Source organism: Larus michahellis, chromosome 2 (genome assembly GCF_964199755.1).
Source record: "Larus michahellis chromosome 2, bLarMic1.1, whole genome shotgun sequence".
Classification (NCBI taxonomy): domain Eukaryota; kingdom Metazoa; phylum Chordata; class Aves; order Charadriiformes; family Laridae; genus Larus; species Larus michahellis.
The window spans coordinates 93,270,296-93,291,420 of record NC_133897.1 but is presented as its reverse complement, the minus strand read 5'-3'; the positions used below and the strand labels follow the sequence as shown (position 1 = coordinate 93,291,420).

Sequence of the window (21,125 nt, the reverse complement as noted above, 5' to 3'; positions counted from 1 at the left end):
TGGGGGGTTGAACATTTTGGAAAGAGCAGGGAAAAATGTCCTTTACCATTGGAGGTCCTAAATATATCTCCTAAATATTTCCATACTCCTCTGCTCTGAGATACTGCTGGGTGTAACAGGCTAGGGAATCACATCAAAGAGCTGCAAGCCAGCATCTTCTGCAGTGGCTGAAGAGAGAAACAAGGAACAAAGCCTCTGAGCTGTTGAAAAATGGATGCTTTCTGAGGTATCAGAGGAGGTGGCAGATTTTTCAGCAGATCAAAGTTAATGAGGTAGTTGTAGCCTTCACCTGGCTCATCTTCTCACCATGTTGGAGGCTGTTAATGGAGCCTGTTGCCTGCGGGGATGTTGCCACATCTGTGAGGGCATGGCCTGCACCAGGATAACTTGAACCTCTGGATATGTCCCTGTCACGGAGCAGCCTTGCTCAGGCTGCTCCCTGACAAATAGTTATTTGGGTGGTTTATGGCTTTCATAGTGGAGGTTCCAACAGAACTCATAGAATTACTTTCTCCAAAAGGCAACTACTGTATTTCAAACCGATAGTACCCATGTGGTACATACTGTGAAAACAAATGGGTTAAGTGTCCATGCAAACTATGCAGAATCTTTGATTTACCCTTAATAAACACAGCATTCTTGATGCAAAAATGTCTCTGAAAATTATTATAAAGAACCACCTATGATTCGATATAAATCCTCAATGATTGGTATTACTGTTCCTATGCCGCTCCTTCTCTCCAGTCAACACAGGGACATTGCAGGATTCAGTTATGTTTGGCTGATCAAGTTGACAGTCTGTATTCCTAAGGCTGTTGGCAGCCAGCATAAGTCAGAGCAGCCCTGAGGTTGATTTAATTTATACTGATGGACCTGCTGGAATAGACTGACCTCAGAATGAACTTCATCCTACCTTTTTACCCCTTTTCCTTACCTAGGCTACATGCTACTCAGTGTAGCCTATTGAGTGTATAAATATGCATACATTTTATTTTTTAGTTGAAAAATTGAAAGTCACTGAATAATTTCTCCAATTCTTAAGTAGGTCTAAGACTGCCTCCGGGAAATTCTTTCCTGCTTTTATTTTGAGCTGAAATATAATTTGGGCAGTTCAGTCAAAGCAGTGTAAATAATCATGCAGGGCAATCAATATAGTTCATAGTTTCCAGAGGTTTAACACACTTAGATGGCATCTGGACTAGTGATATAAATAAAACCTATCCTTTTAGGAACCAATTTTTAATAAGGCCAACAGCTATTGTAACTCTATAACCCAGTAATATAGTATTGCCACTGCAAGTAACAGGCTATAGGCTTTGTACTGAGTTTGCAAGACCACGGCACAGAGGCTTGCCACAATTGCAGGCACATTAAGGCAAGTTCAGACAAAGCAAGTTTTGCTTTTGACTTGGTTTAGTTTTAATTTAATTTTTTTTCTGGCCAGACAGCTATGGCTATTTGCTTTACTTTCACTTCTCATTGTGTAATACCATCACAGTTTTATACACATAGGAGTAACAAGTGATCATTCAGTGCAAAGTGAGATATTTATGATTAACAGAGCAAAGCAGTGCAGAGGCCCAGTATAATAGTAGAGGCCTTGAGAAGTGGGGGCACGGGATGTGCTGTACTGGAGTACATGTCTGGCATGGGAAGAGATGGAGCACAAGCTGGCACTGAGGACCCCATGACTGTAAACAACTCACCAGTGGCCAGTGACAAAGCCAATTTATAAGTATAAAGAAAAAATAACAGGTACCTAACATATGTAAAAGATACCATATACATTCAGACATACCATACAAATTTAGATGTATCATAGAGATGCAGACCACTGGAGAACAAGCAAGGTATAAAAGCACATTAGCAAACATAAGTGACCCCAAATGCACCCTAGAGTGAAAAAGAAGCCATCAAAACCACATTCCTCCAGGGAATGGTGTCCGGATCATGACTTGCCATAACAAGCCCACCACCACCAGCAGAATGCAGCCACTGACCTTATGACGCAGTACAGCAGTGGAAAGATGAGCATAACCCCAGGGAAAGGAGTAGAAACTAAGTGTTTGTGTAACGATTTTAACTGTATTATTATTAGGGTAATTTTTGTTTAGGGATATTACTGTAATACTGTTATTTCTATATATAAGTATTTTGTGTAATACTACATATGGACTAATAATGATTTGTGGCTTAAACCATTAAGATTCCCCAAACAAACTATTGCTTTATGTAGAAGGTGCTTGCTCATAAACAACATTTATTTTGATTTATTTTGCATGGTCTTATACAACAATTCTCTACACGTACAAATAACTAGAATGGACTGTCTAGATCAAACAGTAAGTATTATGGCCTATTACTGTGATAATGAAGGTTTCCAACTTGCTGTATGCTGATATTACTACATATAAACTTCTACAGTAATAAACCATAAAAAACCTGATGCTCTTACACACTTACCTGGCTCAAACCTGTAAGATCTTTTTTTGGTAGATATTCTCAATTTTCTAAGAATACACACACATATATATACACACATATATTTTGATTAGCTCACCTTAAATTGACTTTATTGTTATATATTTTGAAAGGTTGCGTATGACTACATCCTTCAGCCAATTTGCATATGTGTCTTTACATCTCAATGCTTTTCAACATTTTGAAGTAGGTGAAATTACTACATTTCTTAAAGGAAAAGCCCAAATTCAAGTTCATCTTTTTCTTTCTACATTCTGGGATCCTGTGGCAAGGCCCTCGCACAGACTACTTTTTCACGTTCTTTTTGTTAAAGAGCTGATAGTCCTTTTTGGCCCTTTGTGGGTCTTATTCAAGAGTTATCCTTATTTTCTTTTCTGTGTTTATTTCCCCCACTATGTACTCTCCCAAACTATTCAAAGTTTAAATCTATGCATGATATATTTTTTGTTGCTCAGTCTCACCCTCATGTAATAAAGGACTTTCTAGTGAAGGGTAAATGTATGCTCTCACATGGCAGTAAGGAAGGACAAGAATATCGCAAGGTACCTCTCCATTTTTCCCCCCAAACAGTTTTCAGTATCTAATAACAGCATGAAATGCCCAAGAAAGGCAAACAAAAATTAGGAAAAAGCATGACTAAGGTCCTACATTTTTTGCATTCATAAGGACACTGAAGGCAACTTTTAGCACAGAGTAAAAGCTCCTGTTCTACCTCTCTACAAGACAATAAGAACCTTTGCTGTAGAAAAAGATGCACTGTGGTACTGATGGCTCCGTCAAATTTGTATAACTTACCGTAAGCGGTTGGTTTTCTGTGTTGTGTAACTAGTATTCTTGCATCTTGAACCAACATTACAGAAGAGGGTCCGCATGAAAGGATAAAGGCCCCGACTTGGTAAGTCCCGAGCTTCTAAGTAACCTAAAACCACGTAGTGGCAGAATTAAGACCAGTGACATTGCAGTTACAAACCTATACCATCACATTGTGTTCCCTTCTCCTAGAAAGTGGCTTTGTCGCTTGCAAACGATGAAGTTGTATCAGTGGCAGGTGTCCCACTTAAGAACAAAGAATTCACCACAGAAAATGAGTAACTTTTGTGTCAGACTGTGACATCAAGGTATAATATTTGAGAGCAGTCTTTGAATAGCTGGTTTTCATGGTAGTAATGCTGTTGCAATATCATATGTCTTCCAGCTTCTCTTCCCCAAATGCAACCTGCTCTAGGTGAACCTGCTTTGGCAGGGGGGTTGGACTAGATGATCACCAGAGGTCCCTTCCAAACCCCTGCCATTCTGTGATTTTGTGTGATTTGTGACCTGGATTAGAATATAGACTTCTTCACAAAATAGTATTTCCTCTTTTCTCCCAGGCTTTCATGAGATGAAGGAACTGGTATTTAGCAATGTCTGCATGTACATCCATCAGGGCTCTCTAAACAGCAATTTTTTCATATCTCTAGAATTTATCCACATCTCCATAGTTCTGAGAATTTAAACTTCAAAACATAAAGCAACTTTTTGCTTACTTTGAAACATAAGGAATAGCTATAGGGTTCATATTTAACTTAATTTCTCCGTTTAAAACAGATAAAATTGAGAAATATTTGAAAGATCATTCCCCCTCTTCCTCTGGATAACTTTCTTTTGGCAACCATTACATCAAAATTAAGGGAATGAAATGAGAAGAAAATAAGAAAGTTAGCATTTGGGCTAACACTTCTACTGAATATTCAAAATCGAAAGATGCAGAAATGGGAAATTCACTACATGTACATGATGATACTTAAAAATTATAATTTTATTTAAATTCAGGTACCACTATTTTTGAGACGTGTACCATTAGAAATTGCACTGTTAGTCAAACCATCCATTCCTCAGGAACGGTATTTGATGTATAAATTAATGAATTTTGAGTTGTGAATAACCAGTGCCATTTGCAGATGAGTTATTTTTACTTAGCGCACTCCAGTTCACGTTGTGGAAAGCTCTCTGAGCACATACACTAGATCACTTTCTGCTAAAACAAAGCAGAAGATGCGCTCCAAGAGCACACTTAGTATACTCAAACCATCAGCATGCATTGCATCCTTGGGTCCAGACTAGAGCTAGTCTATAGTAAATGTCTATAGAGCAGGCTAGATTCTTTCCAGATGTTTCACTCTACAGATCTATAATTGTTTTACTAAATTGGTTTCTAATGCAGCTAAAGCTGGTTTATCCCCAGCTTACTGACATCTGTGGATAACAGAATAATAAACTGAATAGACTGTCATACACAAGTCATTCTTTTCTGAATGAAGTTAACATTTGACAAGATAAAATCAGGAAGACCTTTATAAGGTGGAGGTAGTCATAACAAGTTTTGAAGTGTTGATGGAAGTATTTATTATTTACAAAATGTTCATTCTAAATCCCAGGAACTGGGTAGGGGTAAGATTCATCTTAGACATCTAACTGTTAATATCTACTGCATAATTATCTATCTCTGAACCAGTCATCTAAACTCCATTACTCAATAGAAAGAAATAAGTACAACTAAAACCCAAGAAATCCACCTTCCTCCAAAGTAGATGTCTAAAATTGCTCTGACACATCAGACCTTAAACTCGGTATTTCTTTCCTGCCTAAATATGGATCGCTCAGATCTACAGCTAGACAAGACTGAATCCCACCTTAGGATTCTTTCCATTCACTCCACTACATTTAAGCTGCCCATTCTAGGATATCTTTAATATTTCCTAAATACTTCTACAAGCAGAGGCAACCAATATAGAACACAGGTGAAACAAAACATACAGTTTTCCTTGTATTTGGGGGGCTCCTGGAAGCGGATTGCAGCCAGAATCAAGAAAAGTGCACATGGCCAGAGTATTTCAGTGAGAGACAAGACCTGAAAAGGAAAATCAAAACATCGTCAGTAATATAGAAAAGAGGATTTGGGAACAAATCATTAAAATTCATAGATCTTTTAATAAAAAAACATTGAATATCTCCTCTACAACTACTTAAGGGAAAAAAAATAATTAAAATCAAATTAATAATTAAGACTTCTATTTAAAATCCTTATAACTTTGCCAAATACACTACTTTCAGAGTACAAAAGCAATTTTCACTTCTTCTATTTATAGCGTTTGTAGATATTTCTCTCTGGTCAAGACAGCGACATCCATCTTTCCCATACCTGAACCTCCTAACAAGCCAGCAGCATTCTGCACCTTGCTGCAACTCCTCATGCTCTCCTGAATCCTGCTGTCCTGAATCCTGCCTGGTGGCTGCCTCCTTGTCCTTCCCTGGTTGCTGCTCCTTACACCCTTTCTTTCACCTGTAGTCACCTCTCTCCAAAATCTGCATTTGTCACGCATTGTGAGACCAAGCTAATGGGCCTGAGGCTGCCCACCGCCATGCTTCTCGTTTCCCTCCCTTCCTATTTCCAGGGCCACAAGGAGAAGGCACTGAAGCTGGTGCACTGCAGGGCTCGCAGGTTTTGAGCTGGTGTCCTCTGAGCAAATTGCATGTACACGGTATGTGCTTGCCCCTCCACAGAGAGGATGCAAGCCCCAAAATGGACCGCACAAAGAAAATAAATAAATAAATAAATAACGCCCCTCCACAACAAACAAAACCAATTGTCTCAATTTTCAGCTGCAAAAAGGAAGACTGCCATTCAGCCTACTTTCAAAAGACTTACAGGTTCACTGATAAAAGTACTAGGAAAGCATGAATACTGGACTCAGTAACAGAAACATAGTAGAAATGACAAATCGCTACACTAAAGATCTCCCATTAGAGACTATTAACTTCTCCAAAGCATATTGAGGATTTTTATTTCTAAACTGTCACAGTTGAATCAAATCCCACTGGGGAAGCAATTCCTAAACTTGGGTGTGTTAGAAAAATACCTGAGAAAAGTAATACAATGCTTAAGAATAAAATCCAATGGCAGAGTTTTCCATGAGGAAAAGGCCTGCTGTGCTGAACACGAGGCAAGAAACTAAAGGCTTTCTGAAATTTAAGGAAATTGCCATTTATCTAAGCTGAACACACTCCAAACCCAATAGGAGCCAACAAAACCACAAAAAAATAAAAGGCAGACCTGATGCTTTTGCTTTCAAATTTTTAGGGAGAAGCAGGGGCCGGCTGCTCCCTAAGACATGGGCGGCCATGCACAGTAACACCTCCCACAGGACCCCACGAGGCGAGCAGGGGAGGGCAGGCCCAGCCATTGCAAACAGCTTCAACCAGGAGTCCAGACCCTCAAGGCAAGGTCACGGTGACGAGGCAGGACCACGGTCAAGCTAGAAAGACAGCTGCCAAGCAAAAGAGCCAAGCTGAAGAGCAGTGCTCCTCTGAGCTGAGGGCCCAGAAGCCATATTTCAGGTGGGCCCTGAGCCCAGGTGAGACTGGTCAGGGCCATTAAGGCTTAGCACTGCCCCCAGGGCCCTGGCAGCAGCCTCCCCTCCTTGTCACACTCAACCCCATACTGCCCATCTGGGATCCAAGGGGCCTTTGCTGTGGAGTGGTGTCATTGCTGCAGGGCATCAGTGGGGGCTATTTTGGGGTGGGGGGGGTGGATGCAGGTACAACAGATAAGAGACACTGCAGAAGAGACTTGGAGGAGGTATTATCGGGCTGCCCCTGGAGACACACACCGCCATCATCCCCCAGGCCAGGCCAGGCCTGGGGGAAGGAGTGGGGTAGAAGGTCCTACAAGAAGCCCAGGGGGTCAGGACTGTAGGAGACCAGAGCTCCGGGGCAGTGGGTGGTGGTTTACAGGGGAAGGCCCTGGACAGCCACAGGCTGGGCTCCCTGGAGCTCACCTCAGGGCTCAAGGCAACCTAAGCAGGCAGTCAGGGTACAGCACCAGCCAGCTGCTTCCCTAAAGGGCAGGGAGCCAAAGGGGATGCCAGGCCAGCAGGGTCCTTGCCAAGCAGGGCCTGTCCTGCAGTACTCCAGCAAGGCAAGTGCAGTAAGGCTCAACTGAAAGCATAGATCTACAGGTGAGTTTGCAGTGATGAGACAGGCCTGACATCAAGCCAGGAAGCTAACCTGCAGGCCGTGGTCACATCCAGTGAGAGTAGCCAGGGCTGGACGCAGTCTTGCAATCACCTGGAGAGACTATGGGAACATACAGCTGAGCCAGAGACTATCACTCCTACTGAAGGCCCCAGACCAAATTTAAATAGGGGCAGGGCTGGGTGTGTGGGTGGAGGCCCATGTGAGGCTATTCAGGGTCATTAAGACATCAGTGACCTTAGGGCCCTGACACCTGTGAGCAGAGCTGTAGGTGTATTTAGGTATTCACTTGATAATGCCCTCTAGATAGTATCAAGCTACTTATAGTTTGCACTTCTTTGCTCCCACTCATCTTTCTGTAAGCTAGAGAAGCCTCTTGGGATTCTTCATCATGGGATACCATCTCTGGAAAACCTGTGGACTAACCAAAGTCTTCTGATTTTAAGTCTGCTGTTCTGTTCTCTATCTGTCCTACCACACTGCACTTTTACCAGGGGCTTCCTTTACCTGTTACAAGCAGATCAAGCGTAAGTAAATAAATTGAAAGTGCAGTCAGCTCAGTAGCTTCCGAGTCTATTGCACAATATCCAGAAACACACTTGTGTGCCCTGGGCACCAAAATAACTGTGCCAGCTTTTATGCTTTTTCAGTACAACAACAAGGACAAAACACAAAGTCATGTAAATAAAACCATGGTGAGGAGGCACCACAGCTAATTCCAGGTAGCTCTACTTCTGAAAGCAGAGGACTGAACTCATGGATAACACAAGTCACTGGTTGTCACCCACCAACCAAAAAAATTTGAAGTTCTCAGTTATATTTAACAAAGGCTCATGATGTGGGAAGAACAGGAATGGTTTTACGTACTGGCTCAATCTCCAGTATCCAAACTGTTAGTAAAAAAGCTAATGTTATTGTATAGAGCTAAATCTAGGCTTACTAAAAAAGATGTGAATTTGGAGCAGCATTTTACTAGGACAGTTGTTGGTGAGAGTACCTCTTTGGTCAAGGAAATCTAACACATTATTCGTAATTAGTAAGAAGGTTTCAAGCAAAAAATGCTGGGGATTCAGAATAACATGAGCTTCTGACTTCAAAATCTAGATTAGTTCACCCAAACAAATATAGACATACCCTCATTCTGGACTTTCTTTTTTCTTACCATTTCCCCTATTAGGCTGCACTAAGGGCCAGTCATTCACATTTAATATAGCTGTAAAATTCATTGGACCTTCTCCATTGACACTCCCTTTGGTATACTGTACCAGGTCACTAGAGGACCACTCTTGCAACTTGCATGGGATATGATATATCACTTGGCCTAAAACTTTGAGTTTTAGGCCTGTAGATCCTGTAGATTTCCATGGATTTCCATGGACTTTGGATGGAGCCAAGGAAGTTCATTTATTTTAGGTAGATTTGAGTTAATTGGGTTTGGCCTGTTCCTGGGCTTTTTTGCCCACAATTACATTTTAGAAATATTTTGAGCTTTAAGAATTTGACCCACTGAGAATTGCTGCTGGATTATCATAGGGCACGTAGAAATCAAAACAGAGAAAGGGGAAGAAATAAGCCATTTATAAGTTTAACTGAGTGTCATCTGGCTAGAAATACAAAAGAATACTCTGTGACTAGAAAAGTCACACAAGCTGTAACACAGTAGGGTATGCCAGCCACAGAACAGTTGAGAACTGTCCTCTGGTTTAAGCTTTTCCAAAATTAATTTGCTTAGTCGAATATCCAAAAATCTGGCATGCATGGAAGGGTTATTTTTCCAAATCTGTGACAAATAAGCCAAAGATTCTTGAAATACAAAAATACAACAGCGGCATTTTTTTTAACTGGGCAAATTCTCTCTCTCTGTCTTTTTTTTTTTAACAAACTTAGGAATCAAAGTGATCATTGCACAATGACACTAGCATTGGCACTGGGGGAGAAAGGCAGAATCACAGAATGACAAAATCGCAGAATGGTCGGTGTGGGAAGGGACCTTCAGAGATCATCTAGTCCAACCCCTCTGACAGAGCAGGGGCACCTAGAGCAGGCTGGACAGGAACGCATCCGGGCAGGTTTTGAGTATCTCCAGAAAAGGAAACTCTACAACCTCTCTGGGCAGCCTGTTCCAGTGCTCTGCCACCCTCCAAGTAAAGAAGTTTTTCCTCATGTTGAGACTGAATTTCCTGTGTTCCAGTTTGTGCCCATTGCCCCTTGTCCTGTCACTGAAGAGCCTGGCCTCATCCTCTTGACACCAGCCTTTCAGATATTGGTAAGCATTTATGAGATTCCCTCTCAGTCTTCTCTTCTCCAGGCTGAACAGACCCAGGTCTCCCAGCCTTTCCTCGTAAGAGAGATGCTCCAGTCCCTTGGTCATCTAATGAAATAAGAACTGTAAACAATTGTTACTCCCATTCTGGGCTGCATTCTCCTTGGTTGTTGCCATTCACCTGAGAAAACTCATGTACCTAAAGAACAGGGTAAATAGCAATGATTTTGGTGCGTCTATAAAATTCATGGTTTCATAAATATATCAAATTCATGACTGGAGAATACCAGTGAGCCAAGCAGGTATAGGCCTATTAGAATAACTTCTGTTGCTTAGGTTTTAGGAAAACAAATAATTTCCCCCTCTTCCATTTATCTCCAAAATTTCAGTATGCATTAATGGCTTATCAGAGGTAGACTTCTCGGTCTAACATGCTTATGCCTTTCTTTGTTAGAGTACCATGGACGTTGATAATAGCAATTGCAGAGGACCTAGGAATATTAAGAAATAATCCCATTGTCCACATTGCCGTAGACTGCTCCAGCTACCCTTACTACAGTCTCAACTTGCGCCTCGGTAGCAAGAGCCGCAACCATGCAGCTGATGCTTGAACGTGAAGGAGTCTGAAATAGTTGGTTGGGTTTTTTCCAACTTCCAAAAGAGCCCTTAGCAGTCCTGTCCCTTGGTAAGCTAATGATTTTTTTTTAGATGAATAAAGCAAACCCCACTCAGCTGGCTTCCAGCAAAGCATGTGATAACAGAGGGATCTGGGAGAAGTACAAGAACTAAGGCAGTTGCAGAGGCAACACCAACAGGTTGGTCTGAAGTGGAAATAGGTCGGAGGACTCAATGAACCATCAGCATGCTGCAGACATTAAGGAAGCAAAATTGATCTTATTGAGCAAGTTATTCCTGGTAAAGTTGGTAAGTAATGCTGCTGTACAAGGCATATTCATGTTCGAATAGGAAAGGCACCAACAGAAGAAGGTCCAAAGAAAGGACATTTGAAAGGTGGCAGCCCTTCTGCAACTGCTTTGTGCAGGCACTGAGGGGAACTGGGGTCTGATTGCACATGCCAAGTCTGGTGAGTTACATCTGGGAGGAATGGAGAATTTGGTAATGGAGCTCTAGGACCTGGCTGATAACGGCAGACAACTTTGTAACCGTTCACTGGTGTTAAACCGTTATTTTTTTGCACTGATGCAAAAACATACAAGTGCAAAACAGAGGGCACTCAAAAATAAGCAACTTTTAGGGCTGTTTATATCTTTTAAAGTGTGGAAGAAATATCTTTTAAAGTGTTTTAAAGTGAACTGTAAAGGACAAAAGCAGGGCAAAGATGATATTAATTGTAGGGGCAGATGAAGAACAAGAATTATACCAGCTTTTTCTCTCATGCTTAACATTAATCTAAAATGAAAATAATAATAGCATCTTTTTTAAACAGGCATAGTTTTAGGATAGGCTATATTTCTGTTTTCTCCTAATAGTCATATTAGCAACTACAAACTCCGAACAATTCATAACATGATTATAATCCCAATTCTCCTCTAAATTGGGGTATCAGGACAAGGGAATTTGGGAATCATGCTTCATACTTTACCTATCTGCAAACTGGGACGGTAATAAATGCTACATAAACAATAGTTAAGAAAGGCAGTGATAGAAAACTTCAGTAATACAGTTGCCTGGTAGTGTGTATCTCCTGAGCTTCCATAATCTGTAGTTCAGAAACAAAAGTTTCTGAAAACTAAGAAATGAGAAGGTATCTTCTACAAAATGGCAATTTCAAACTCCTGATGTCCAAACACACATGTTATCCTGTGCTGCCTTTGAACCATGTTAATAAGAGATGCTGATGCCTGCCTGAATTTCAATCAAAACACCTACTCTTTTACAGAACACTTACGTCTGTCACAACCCCTTTACCCTTCACTATCTGAGATCAACTAATACCACATGACACTCATGACATGTCATTAGTGCCACAGACTACACTTGTCTGCTTGCCCTAACTGCTGGTAAATAACCATGACAAGACAATCACCTTCTACAGGTGATTAGATGTGTAGATAGATGTGTAGATAGATCTACACAATACAATACAGAGCTGAATCACACCAGATCTTTCAGGAGATGCAGCTCTCTTCAGATTCAGAAAGGTCTGACCTGCCCTTTGCACAGGTGGACGATCCACCTGGATTTCTTCTTGTGTAGCTGCAAATGGAGTGCCTTCGTGGCTCAGTGTTCACACAACGAGCACATAAGGAGGTTTTGCAAATTCCCCAGGATAGCTCCTGGCTCTGGACGGTCAGAATTAAGTGCTTTGGGTCATTCATTGTAATTCCTGGTTTGGGGAAGTCTGCGTCTCAGTGAGCTCTCTATTCAGGAAAGGTACCAATAAGGCAAACTTAAATGAGTTAAGATTTTGTCCTTCAAAAATAGATACGAAGGAAAACTAGACAGAGCGAGAAGAGAAATAGATCAGCATGGAGGAGAACGGGAGATACTGAGAAGCCACTTCCTGCACACTGATTGAAGTACGAGGAACAAGGAGCACACAGAAGTTTAGGAATGGAGAAGAATATAACCAACAGTATACCTCCCCCAAAAATGTCTTTGATGTTAAAAAACATCACTTGAAATCATTTGGAGAAGAAATTCTCTCTCTAAATCACAACTTTATTTAAGTGAAATATTTCTGAAATGGAAAGCAGTATGTTTATTGAATTGAAGTAATCCTATCTGAAGCAGTTAACATGGCTTATTGCAAATCCCCAGATCATCACAGACAAGGGAAATCAATGAGAAACTATTAATTGTAGTGACATATTTTTTGACAAAAATGCTATCTCACTTGAAAGAATTATTTTCCTTCTATCTTCAATTTAAAAAATCACCTCAATCACAGTAAAAGCAAACAATGACATCTCATCTCTTATTTGAGTATTATTTTAATTTTGACTGCTATTGAAGTAACTGCCACATTCTTCTGCATATTGGAATTTGAAATCTTTAATCAGGCTTCATAGAGTGGACAAGAAAGGAAATGTGTAAGTATATACAATTTTAATATACAGCCCTTGCATCCCCCATATCTAGATTTTTGATCTCAATTGTGCAAGCTTTCTTACATTACCAATGAGTACCTGTAACGTGAAGGAAATTGATTTTCATCGTCCCCACTGCTACAAGCACTGGTAGCATCTAACGATAATTAAAAGATAAGCTGTGGCTCTTCCGAAGTTTTATGAGATTTCCTATCTCATTCATAAACTGGGGAGTATTGATGTGCTCAGCCATTTTAGAGTTAAAACACATTATTGTTCTCTACTTGGATTTTCAACTATTAGGAGACCAAAGGCAAAACAAGGCAGCCAGCCTGTCTTTAACAATCTGCAGTGAAAAGGGAAAATGAAGACTGATAGAAACACTCTTTCCAACAGATACTAAAAGAAGATTTAAAATATTCCTTTGTTTATCATTTCCAAAAACTCACCGGTTGTCTCACACGGCAGAGCCAATTCTTCCAAAATAGAGCCTTGAACTGGTGTACGGCATGCCCCATATCGTCTTTTCTTTCCTTCATCCACTTGCAGAGTGGCTTCTTAAGGACTTTCTAACTCAGAATCATCTCACCAAGCAGTCTGAACCTATTTTTCAGTAGCTGAATAATTCCAGCACTAGAGAATGGTGCAAGTGATTTGCCTGCCTGCTGAGAAAAGATGAGATTATGTTTCTGCCTCTTGTTTTGCATTCGTTGAGGAATCTCATCTTTCCATTTGCTTAGTGCAATGAACAGTAAGGGGATGGGTTTGTATAAATGCCTTCAGGGTGCTTTACCCCACAGTATATATTCTGCGCTCGTTTCTACTTTTCTGGAATAAAAATGAATGCAAATAACAGGAAAAAAAAAGGAATATGTAACACACATTTGTCTTTTTCCAGAGTTTGGTGACTTTCTGTCACTGCAGTGTTCGTGTCATTTTGCATGCATATGCTTAGATTTTTGAAATGAAAAAAAAAAGAATAATAGTAGGGAAATACGTACACTGTTTAACCACGTAGCCCTCTAAATGTCTGTATACTTCTAGAACACCCTTATAAGCACGCATCTAGCATTGGGGTGGTCCCATTGCATCATCATATGACTGTTTAATTTTATCTTATAAGAGGTGTGTGTTTGACATTTCATTCTCCTTTTTCAGTATACTATTACCTACGTAAAGGTGGAATATTCTGATGAGTTAGAAAACTGTGTTAATTAATTGCCACGTGCCACCCAGGATGCAAATCGGTCTTCCAGCACTTCCTTCAGCAAAGAGGAGGGAGGGCAATTCCTGGATCTGTGCAGGGAGATCTGCAGGAGGGGACCCTGTGCATACCTGTGGCAGCGGGGCCACCTGGAGACGAAGCAGGTGTCTGGCAGTGCAGAGCTCTGCTGTTTTACTGGGAGGTGAGAGCGACTACCCTACCGATCGGGAATGCCACCTTGAGCAGAGGAGTAATCTTTCTGTACATTTTGTTCTACCAAATGAATTGCCTAAGATAGAGTCTGATCCCCCCAAGCTCTCTGTATGGTCAATGGAGACACATAACACAGCCATTATAGGAGGCGATTCAAACCACCTAAAATCTGAAACAGTGCAATTCCTGAACAAATATTCTTTATTTCTCATTATTGCTGAGTAAATTGCATCATTACACTTTCTGCAAAATGTGTTACTAATGAATGAAAGAGACATCTTAACAATCATGGCTATTTTCCCACATTAAGAATAAAATCCCCAAAAATCTAAAAACTTTTTGGATACAGAAGTCACCAGTGAGCAATCCAATTTCCACTAGACTTAAGCTGAAGCAGCAATCTAAAAAATTAATAAATATGATACTTCTGCAATGAGCAACTGCACATCTGCAGGTCCACTGAGCTCTGCCAGTTTCCATGGGATGAGGTTCAGCTGGTGTCTTATGTCCAGTGTTTGAGCTTCCCTTTCCCAAGTTCTGCACCAGCAGTCACCCAGCAGTAGTTTTTGGCCTTCCAGAGCATGTTGTGAAGCTTAGTTACTCCACTTCATGTTAAACTGACCAATTAATCTATTAAAACCTTTGTATTTGAAATGGTGCAAATTTCTGTTTTAATTTTTACATTTTCTGCTTATAATTTTTACAGGTGTCATTAATTTGTAAATTTTTACATACTGGTAAAAATCACCTCCCAGCAAAGCAGAAATCATAGATGCGGTCTGTGCTGAATGCACAGTCTGTTCTGATGCAGGACATGACTAGTTGAACACCTTTCTTCCTCAAATATGGTGGGATTTCCTTTTATTTTCTTTGCTCTGAGGCTGAAAAATTTCTGGAATAATCATTGCATCCAAAGAAGAGCAACAAAGCTGGTGAAGGGTCTACAGAACAAGTCTTATGAGGAGCAGCTGAGGGAATTGGGGTGGTTTATCCTGGAAAAAAGAAGACTGAAGGGAGACCTCATCGCTCTCTACAACTACCTGAAAGGAGATTGTAGCAAGGTGGTGGTCGGTCTTTTCTCGCAAGTAACGGGCAATAGGATGAGAGGAAACGGCCTCAAGTTGCACCAGGGGAGGTTTAGATTGGATATTAGGAAAAATTTCTTCACTGAAAGAGTTGTCAAGCATTGGATCAGGCTGCAGAAGTGGTTGAGTCATCATCCCTAGAGGTATTTAAAAGCCATATAGATGTGGTGCTTAGGGAAATGGTTTAGTGGTGGTCTTGGCGGTGTTTGGTTAACAGCTGGACTTGATGATCTTAAAGGTCTTTTCAACCTAAACGATTCTATGATTCTGTGATTTAGCTTTAAATAGAAATGTGAAAATCCTCAGGACGTACTAAAAAAGTAAGTAACTCAGTGTTTACCTGAATTATGTTAAGCATGTTTGTACCTCTAAGGCAGGGTTTATTAAGCTATGTATGAAGGTGGGTCTACTGAGCACATCTTCTGTTCTTCCATTAACCGATTTCCCGCTCCACTGCTCTGTCATGGTACTGGCAAAGTGCACACCTCCAGTGGTCATCAAGCACGTTACCATCTTCCTGCTTCCTCCAGTGCTGAAGGGCAGCCCCCGTGCTGCGCAGCAGAGACATGTCCCCCCCATCTCACCTCTCCCATCATCCCCCCACTCTGGGGCTTTCCTCATGGTGTGCCCTACGGTGGCAAAATGTAGCTGGGCAAACAACCAAAAAGGAAGAAGGTACCTCACCAAGGAGCTCCACTCACAGCTGGCTGGCACTTGCATAAAGGATGTTTCTCTGCTTTCAGTCAAGCAATGCTAAAATTCCTGCTATTTCAGAATATGTAACAGTAATTTTATTCACCAGGACCAAAGGTGAAACTCTGAGATAGCCAAGACGAAAATTCTGTGCACAAAGTATGCATGTTTAAACAAATATTTGTCAATAATTGAATATTGTAATATATGTATGGATTCACACAGCCATTTTTAAAAACTGGAGAGCAGAATCTATAGTGTGTGATTTGTAGGAAATTATAAATTAATCATTCAGCATAATGAATTACAAGCAGTTATTTATCAAAGCAGCTGATACAGAAGGCAGTTCCTGACTAGTACGTAAGCTAAAACAGCTCACATGAACCACTTGCCAAATTATTTTGAACAAGTAGTTCTGCAAAATCTCTGCTCATCCAAGCGTGTGATGTGCGTAATTCATTATGCTCTATATAATTACATACTCCTAAAAGTTGCATTCTATTTTTTAATGCTAAACAACTTCTCATGGATACAGGAAACAACTATTTTGTATGCAATTAGTATTTAGTACTAATGAACTACTGACTCCTCATTCTACTATATAAGACACTCAATGGATAAACACCTTTCACCAGAGAGTTCTGTTAACTTAATTTGCCCTCATACATCATTGTCCTTTCCTAAAGAAATTCATTCTTGCCTACTATGGTGTTCTCCAGTAGTCGAGCTGGTTTTTACAGAACAAAATTTTATGAAAGTAAAAGATACCCCATAAACATTCAACCAAGAACAATCCCCACAGTGGTACTCTGGGAAATTACTTCTAAAAGTAATTTTAGAAGGAACAGGATGTATAAGCCTGATTGATTGTATTATTTGCAATGTTGGAGAAATATGAGAAATATGAAATCAATCTACCACCCACCACCCTCCGCAACAAACCCTTGGCACAAAAGAGACAATAATATTAAAAATTAAGCTCACGGGCAAGAAAAGCAAATCAGTTCTAAATATTTTTGGAAAGATGCATCAGCTATATTGCTGCCATCCTGAAAGCTCTTTAGTGTGACTTAGGTTTCATCAGTACCATGTCAAGCGGTGTCCTGTGCAAGTACCCGTCTAAAATAGCAACTTTGTTTAGGAGTTGCATGTACAAATTGCTTGAAAAGGTTCAAACGCAGCACAATTGCTGGTAGGCTAAATAAATTATATGCTTTCAAGGTGCCTTAAGAGGGTGGCTGTAGTCAGCAGCAACATGTTGAATATTTCAGGGCGAATTAGAAGGTCTTATATTTCATCATGTGCTCCACTCATTCCTTCTGGAATGGAAAAAAAGTATGCTCAGAATTGGGTCTTCAAGAGAGATAGTGACTTGCCCTTTTCTGCTTCTGCTTAGCTTTAGCAGGCTTTGTCTCAGTTTTAACTTAAAAGTTTACTCTTACAATATGCAAGATATCCAAACCCACCGGGGCAGAAAAGGCAGAGAACCTTCTTTCAGCATCCATCTCTGGTTTTAAAACTTGACTGCTTTATAATATGATACCATCAACACGTCACGTCTAGCCTACAGCTTTAATATAGGCTAATTAGAGTAGGTTGGCAAGCACATTCAAAGAAACGTAGTTTTATATGTTAAATATGTTAAAGCCCAGGAGACAAAACCACTTTTTGGCAGACAGTCGAATCATGTGAGAATATAGCTGGGAATCTGGTAAACTAGCATATTTTCCTACCGCCACCCACAACTTCTTCACAAGGTTTACTGTGTGATCCCAAGGCTTTCCTTTTAACATTATTAGGAGTACTACTTGTAAATATTTATACGGCACTGACCTGTTTTGCAGACAAAGCGCCTGCAGGATGACATCAATTAGTAGCATCTTTCCTGGGAGACACTTCCTGTGTGCAAAGTTAGGATAAGACGAAAAATGTTAGTTGTGGGCAAGGTCAAATAATAGGGTGATTAAAATGAAGCTACACATTAAACAAAAAAAACCAGACCTAATTTCACGAGGAAGACAGTGGTTTGTTGGAGCTTCTGGGCAGCTCTAGGAATTTTATTCTTGTGATATGGCAGACAGAGTAAACTGAAAATTTTCTTGCGGTTACAAGCTCAGCGCCGACAAGAAGCATCTGGAATCAGGTTTCTGTGTCGTGTAAAACCGGCTCTGTCTGTCTTTTTCTGCTGCTGCATTTTGTTTGTAGCCTGAGCAAAACCATTGCCCCTGTCAGCGTTACTCTTTCTTCTATTATTGCACCATAGAGTTTCAGATTTAATGTTGCTCTGTTCAGTGACCTCCTTTCTCTTCAGGCAGAAGACTTTATTAACTGCAATCTGATTCATACTATGGAGTATAATATTAAATGGTAATTATTCTAGAAAGAGAAAGCATGTATTTAAGTCACTCCAACTCAAAATCTGAGAAACTTTCAGGGAAAGTAAACCTCAACATCTTGTAGCAAACTGTAATAATGCCATCAAATCACAGTACCATGCTTTTTTGTATTCGGTTCTTGCATGCAGACCCAATCCCCAAAGCTCAGTTTGCTGCTCGCGGTACTGAGCACTGCGTTCAGAACATAACTGACTGCTGATGGGCAAATCTAAAAACATTCACGCCTTTGTCTCTTGCACCTGTCTTGACCATGGAGACAAAATACATCTCTGATACAACTGTATAAACATTATATTTAGAAAAATATTGAGATCCAGACTTGAGAAGAAAATCCATTTCGGTTACATAATGCATCGAAAATCCTTTGTAAGGACTTGGGAATAATGTTAAAAAAAATATAGCATATTATATGTGTATAATTTCAAGGAATACTGGAATTACTGAATTATTTGCTTGGATTTTAAATGATGGATCAAAACATTTATACTTTAAGCACTTCTGGCAATAGGTGATTCCAAAATGTTCCTTTTCAGGATTTCTCATACCTCCCATTAAAGAAAATCCTTCTTTGAAGTATATTAGGACACCAAAAATAAAAATCCACTCCTTCAGGTCACTAATCAAGTTCTGCACATTCTCAGTCTCTTGCAAATGTGAAACAAATGCGTCCTAACCTATTGCTATTGTAGTCTCAACCATTTCTTTAACAGAAATGTAGGAACAGGCCAGAAGAACACCATGAATCATAGAACAAACCATTGCTAGAAAATGCCATTTTCTCCCTTCAAACTTCCATCCTATTAGTATCTTCTACCTTCCTTCTTTGCTTTTATCCCTTCTGATCTCTGGAGTAAACTGATTCTGTAGTGTATTGCTAGGTGCAGCGTGGCACAGAGAACAAAAGTCGGTCTTTGATTTGAAATTGAGGTTTCCGGGGTTTGCAGGATTTGTAGATCTCCCAGGAGATACTGCACTATGTAATATCAAACATATACTTAATATCTTACATACTTCTAAAAATATCACCACTCCAACTCTTGATTCATGCTCTGTAGCCTACACATGCTGCTTTTCTATATGATACAGAAATAAGGAGAATGGCTAATATTAAAGAACTGATTTGCGTATAAAAGCCTGTTAAAAATTTTATAATTCTTCATGGACGTTTTTGTAAAATCTCCAGGAAGGTAACTTCGCTGCCGGATGCACACAGCTGAGTCATTTCTTTATCTCCCTGTCCACTTGCAGTCACAAGGGAAAATACAATTGTTCTTATCAGGGTAACATTCTGGCAAGTTTCCTCTGAAGCTAATAAAAGTATTTTATTGCACGTAAGAAGTGTCTATAGAGCACCCTCTTGCATTAGGAATACAGCATTACAGGATGGTGACCAGTGGAAAAGAGCAGGATACTTCCTCTCCTTTGAATTCTAGTTGTTATACATCCCTTTACTCCATCTATTCGGATGCACGGAAGAGAGCATTTTAGCAGAAAGGAAAATACAATGTCTTAAGGAACAGCGGGAAGGGGAAAGGACGCATTTACAAAAAGTGAATGGCTAAAGACTTCCAGGGGTTTCTGCTAGGGTTTTGTGTATTGTGTATCTCGAGTATGACTATTTAATAGAATAGTTGCATCACTCCAGGAATGCTTGAACCCGAGCTCCAACTCAGCCAGGCCACAATGCTAGTTATATTTTGGCACATAGCACGTAAGAGCTTTCGTATTAGTTATCAAAATACAAGTGCCTACTTTATATGACTGTTAATACAAAAGCTGGGTAATTTCTATTACGGAACTTTTTCTTTTTAATCAGTTGCCAGATTCTTGCTGCCCTTCCTTTGAAAAGAGAAATCACACCATCTCAGATTTACACCTCAGGGATAACTGCAGTAATACGCTTTCACAAAACTTCACACAGCCACACTAGGTGTTTCTTTTGTTTTCTTGATAAAACATTTCTTCTCCTCTTTAGGTAATTCATAGTAAGTATTTCTTTTACAACAGCAAACTGCCTCCTCCAAACCCATCCTGGTCAATTCGGTATAAACTTTTTTTCAGCCTAGAGTGCAGCGCATTGCCTCTTAAGTCATCTCCTTTTTATTTCCTTGCTACTGTTCTGAGAGCAGGAGGTTGCAGAGCAAGGATGTGCTTTGTTGCACAATTCCCAGGAGAAGTCACAGGGCTTCATGCAATGCCCAGGCAAGCACTAGGCATAGTTAAGCACAGCTTTTTGTAATTTTTTTATTTTTTTTTTTTAATAAGAAAGGAACAGTTCAAACAAAATGTGGAGTCATTCCCACATGTTTGGTGAAAAAAAAAAAGGCTTTTTTTGAAAACTTACATTCACTGTATAGCCCAAGCACAAAATGAGAAAATGTGTTTTTAAAATTAAAGGAAGACTAAATTAGTAAATTAAACGTATTTAAACCATGGATTTTTTTAAACAAACAATACTTGTATCTTTTCCATTATGCAGCCCCACTATGCTCCCCAGTCGAAAATTCATCAAATCTAAGGAGATTAATCCTCACTGGCACTTTCTTATTCACAAGAGTCATCCCTTCCTTTTTTAATGTTCTCATCACATCGCTTCCCATTTCTGTCACTTATTGGTGAATGTGCCTACTGCTGCATCACTCCCTCTTAGAACTAACTCTCGTGCTTTTAACAGAGTGTTGCAGACTATAATCCTTGAAAAGAAAATCTCAGTGACAGCTGTTCTGA

General features: G+C 40.1%; 1 protein-coding gene across 1 annotated transcript in view; it reads right to left on the bottom strand.

Annotated features, from left to right (window-relative positions):
- Nucleotides 1-13,325, bottom strand: part of ABCA13 (ATP binding cassette subfamily A member 13) — a 202,081-nt gene extending 188,756 nt beyond the window's left edge. The window contains exons 1-3 of the mRNA XM_074576273.1: nucleotides 13,257-13,325; nucleotides 5,278-5,371; nucleotides 3,277-3,400 (exon numbers count right to left, since the gene is read on the bottom strand). Coding sequence (XP_074432374.1) covers nucleotides 3,277-3,400; nucleotides 5,278-5,371; nucleotides 13,257-13,325 — 287 coding nt within the window. The remainder of the gene's footprint in view (nucleotides 1-3,276; nucleotides 3,401-5,277; nucleotides 5,372-13,256) is intronic.
- Nucleotides 13,326-21,125: the final 7,800 nt, after the last annotated feature.